Below are 4,693 nucleotides of genomic sequence, written 5' to 3'. Positions count from 1 at the left end.
ATTTACAACATCACTAGCAGCGTACCCTTTGTTTCAAGTGGAATAGATGGGAAAGGGGGCGTGTCAACACCCCCCCCCCCCCCACCCTCCTCTTTAACAACCTAAAAAAAAAAATTTATTAATGAGATTCGAAAAAATATTTAAATGTAATTAAAATAATAAACTTTAATATAAAAACATCTTTTACCAAAATTCAAAATACATCACATAATGCTTAGTTTTAGTTATAAATGGTTCCCCCTCTGACCGGAAAAAAAATTTTAAAAACAAAAAATGTTTTATAATATTGTTTTAATTAGTTTACATCTTGGCTTTTAGTTAATGACTAAGATATTAAATTCCTTTAATGAAACTATTTATTATTCATTGTTAACAATAGACACAACATGAAAAAAATATTGCAAGTTCCACAACTCGCTTTATATTTTTGCAAGTTCCACTACTCGCTGTACATATTTTTTGCAAGTTCCACTACTCGCTGTACATTTTTTGCAAGTTCCACTACTTGCTGCACATTATATATATATATATATATATATATATATATATATATATATATATATATATATATATATATATATATATATATATATATATATATATATATATTTATATTCAAAAAATAGTAAAATCATGTAGTAAGATAATAAAATGCATGTCCAATTATCAAAAAATAATTGGCAACATTCACGTCGTGTCTATTGTTAACAATGATTAATATATAGTTTCATTAATGGAATTTAATATCTTAATCATTAACTAAAAGCCAAGATGTAAACTAATTAAAATAATATTATAAAACATTTTTTGTTTTTAAAACTTTTTTTCACATCAGAGGGGGAACCAACTATAACTAAACTAAGCATTATGTGATGTATTTTGAGTTTTGGTAAAAGATGTTTTTATATTAAAGTTTATTATTTTAATTACATTTAAATATTCACATTAGGAAAACATCAGCTCACAAGATACAATGTCAGCAACTAGCTGGAACTTTTTCATATAATAATCAACAGCTTCAGAATCATTATCTTTTCTAGTCCAGTAAGAAATAGTAATAGCCTTTCTGTGTTTTTTTAAAGTTTTTCTACTCTGCTATTGTGCAAGACTGTCATTGCTGTATCGGAATCATATCATTCATAATTATTATTGATTTAGTATGTATTAAGTATATATTATATTATAGTATATATTTAATATATACTATAATATAGTATATGTTATAGTATATATTAAATATATAATATATTATAAATATAATATACTATAAATAGTATATTAAATTTAATATACTATAAATATATTATATATGTCTATATATTTTTAGACAAATATTAGTATATTACTAATATATGATATATTCTAAATACATAAAAAAGCAGTATATTATATTATTATATGATATAAAGCTTTTTTAAAATGTAATATGATTGGACTGAGCAAAAAACATGTATTATTGAATTTATAATATAAACCAATTTTAATCTTATTAACTGCATATTAAAAAAAAGTTAAACAAAAATTGGTTAGAGAACTATTTAAAATTGCAAATTAACTGCTTTAATTGAAAAATTATTAATTAAAAGCAAATTATAAAAGAAATGAAAATATATAATAAAAAATTTTTTTTTTTTTAACTACAATCATGAAGAAATGAATCAAATAAACTTTTCAAGTTTAAATAAATGAAACCAAAGTCATAACTGAATAAAAGATAAGCATTGTAACTTTTTTTAATCATTTTAACAGTGCCTTCTGTCATATTTCTGTAGTAATATTAACTTTTATTAAGTTAAAAAAATGTGCTAATAATAAAGTTAATTATACTTCTTTATTAATTTTAAGAGCTTTATCTACAGTTGAACTGTAATTAAAAATATTAGAGTATTATAATTGAACTGCCTCAATACTTAGCATAAAAACTTATAAAAATTGAAACTAGCTAAATCCTTTATTTGAATCATATTAAGTATGATTCAAATAAATGATTTAGCTATATAGAATGATTCAACAAAAAGTAGTGGTAATATCATTTATTAAAATGATTTTACCACTAATTTGATTGCCATAAGAGGATTATTGAGGAGAACGTTTGATTAACACAAAAAATTTTATTTTTATTCATTTTTATTTTTAGTTAAATCTGAACTAATTATTATAATTTTAAAAGCAGATTGAAGTTCCTCTTCATCCGCCCCTCCCCCTCCCCATGTCTCAAAATAAAAGCGGAAAATAAAATTTTAAGTACCAAAAGTGCTGCACAAAATAGAGTATGTGCTGCATGAAATAAATCAATGAAATTTGGCAGGTGCAAAGAACTTGTGTAAACTTCATCGAGAATAGTATTGCAAAAAAAACAACCATTTCTTCAACATTTACTGAATGCACAATGTATAACTAAGTTTTTGTCATTGAAAAATCTACTTTAAAAAGTTTTTATTGTAATCAAAAGGTACAAATTTATAAAGTTTAATTATTCTAGTTTTTAAAAAATATCTATACTAATATATAACTCTAAATAAAAATCCTCAAAATACGTTTCTCCCTCGATAGCGAAAAGCAAACTTCAAAAAACGTGGCACAGAATTTTAGCACAAATATCGGTTCCGTAAAACGCGTAATTCTACGTACCTATATATATATATATATATATATATATATATATATATATATATATATATATATATATATATACATATATATATATATATATATATATATATATATATATATATATATACAGGGCCGGATTAAACAATTGTGTGGCCCTGAGGCACTGAAACTTGTGGGGGCCCTCGAGAAAGATTTTCAAGCAAGCATAGCTAACGTTTAGTACCGTTTACCGGTACTAAAACTGTATTGTAATGTAATGTGTTAAAATCTAAAGTAACTTCGCATAAGGTTTGACCATCACATAAATTGGGGGTAATGCTAAAGCAATGTATGGACAAATAAAAACAATCAATAGATATGAAACATATAATGATATAAACATGTATTTTGTTCAACTTTGTAAAAATTTGTAAGATTATAAAGAAATGTAAGCCTTTCTAACTTTTTGCAAAACAAATGTTTTTCACAATATCTGAGAAACTAATCTCCCGTAGTAAATCGGATTCTATGCTCATAAGTGTCAAATAAGAAAGTCGATTTTGGCTCATTGTCTAAGTTGGTCCTTAAACAGACTAAGTTGGTCTTTAGTCTGTTTTTGATAAGTTTCAATTTGGAAAACGATCGTTCTCCCGAACAATTAGAGACCATTAGGACCAAGTACATCCTTAATAGGATTTCTACATTTCGGAAACTTGAGATGAAGTTAGTCGCATTTAAAATTATGTAAAAGAAAAGTTCTTTGGGCACATTTGCATTAGCATCATAGTATCCATATAAAGCTTTAGAAGGGCTGAAAACTGAACAAGCTCATTTCCGAGACTTTCTTCAAGGTCAGGCTTGTACTTGTTAACCAAATTATTCGCAGACATCATTATTTCGTTTGGTTTCATTTCATCAAGGCGATTCAGAAATAAGCCAAAATACTTACATACATTCTTGTGAGCAATTATTCTGTCTTTAAGTGAGACATTAAATTGGTCAAACATTGGGATAAAACTTGTTGTGCGAAACTGATCACTTGGGGATTGTTGAACTTCATCTCCAGTTTCATAACCCAATGGACTGAGGCGAACATTTCTATTTCGCTAACGACGTTGAGCTTGGGAATATTCAGTTGAACCAGATAATTTCTTTGCACGTTCTTCATATTGAGCAAAACATTCTCGTTTTGATTCCACGAATGCTTTCATTGAAGTAAGGGCATCTACTGCAGACCACAATACCATTTCAGGACTCGGGAGTACCTTGTTTGTGGCATTAAATCGCTCCAATATTTCATTCCAAAACAATGAATATAGCGCAATTTCGATCTTGCACATTTGATTGTGAAGACCAGCAGCATTGCGAACAATATCCTTTTCCTCCTTGTTAATTGAAGTTTTTTCCAAAGCCACCTTAAACTTGTCATATCCAACAACAAGTGTCTTAACTGCATCATGTCTGCATGACCAACGAGTATCACTCAATCCTTTAGGTGTCAGCAATTTTTTCTTGTTTGTCTTTTCTTGAGAGCTAGACAGTGCTTCTGTTAGGATTTGGTAACGTGAAGGTAATGCTGTGAAAAAGACGTGCACTTCTTGAACAAAGTCAAATAATTTCACTGCTGCAGAACATGTATTTGCTGCTGCCTTACCAACTAAATTCAGCGAATATGCACAACATGGGACATAAATGCAAAGGTCATTTTGTTCCTTTATCAAAGCTTTCATTCCGCAATATTTACCGCTCATGTTAGCAGCATTGTCATATGATTGACCTCGACAGTCATTTAAACTGATTCCATTGGATTCCAGATATTTCAGATATAATGCCTCCATGTATTTGCTTCCATGCCTCCTATAATTCCAGATATTTCAAATATAATGCCTCTGTCATTTCACGACCAATGTGACCTGTATTAGGGATAAAATTCAGGAATCTCTCATTCGGTATTAACTTTTCCATATCTATGTAACGAATTGTAATAGTTAACTGATCAATATGAGCCTCATCTGGTGTAGAATCGACAGATACCGAGAAATACTTTGATTTTTTGATAGGACAGAAAATGTACTTTAAAACTTGTGAGCCCATCAAATTT

At 27.9% G+C, this 4,693-nt stretch overlaps 1 protein-coding gene across 1 annotated transcript; it reads right to left on the bottom strand.

The window, feature by feature from the left end:
• Positions 1-3,698: 3,698 nt before the first annotated feature.
• LOC136086257 (uncharacterized) lies at positions 3,699-4,430 on the bottom strand. The gene has a single exon (XM_065808543.1). The coding sequence runs from the start codon at positions 4,428-4,430 to the stop codon at positions 3,699-3,701; it is 732 nt and encodes a 243-aa protein (XP_065664615.1).
• Between the last annotated feature and the right edge of the window lie 263 nt (positions 4,431-4,693).

The sequence above is a fragment of the Hydra vulgaris genome, chromosome 10 (genome assembly GCF_038396675.1).
Source record: "Hydra vulgaris chromosome 10, alternate assembly HydraT2T_AEP".
Taxonomy (NCBI): Eukaryota; Metazoa; Cnidaria; class Hydrozoa; order Anthoathecata; family Hydridae; genus Hydra; species Hydra vulgaris.
Note: the sequence above shows the minus strand (reverse complement) of the source record. Positions and strands in the feature narration are given on the sequence as shown.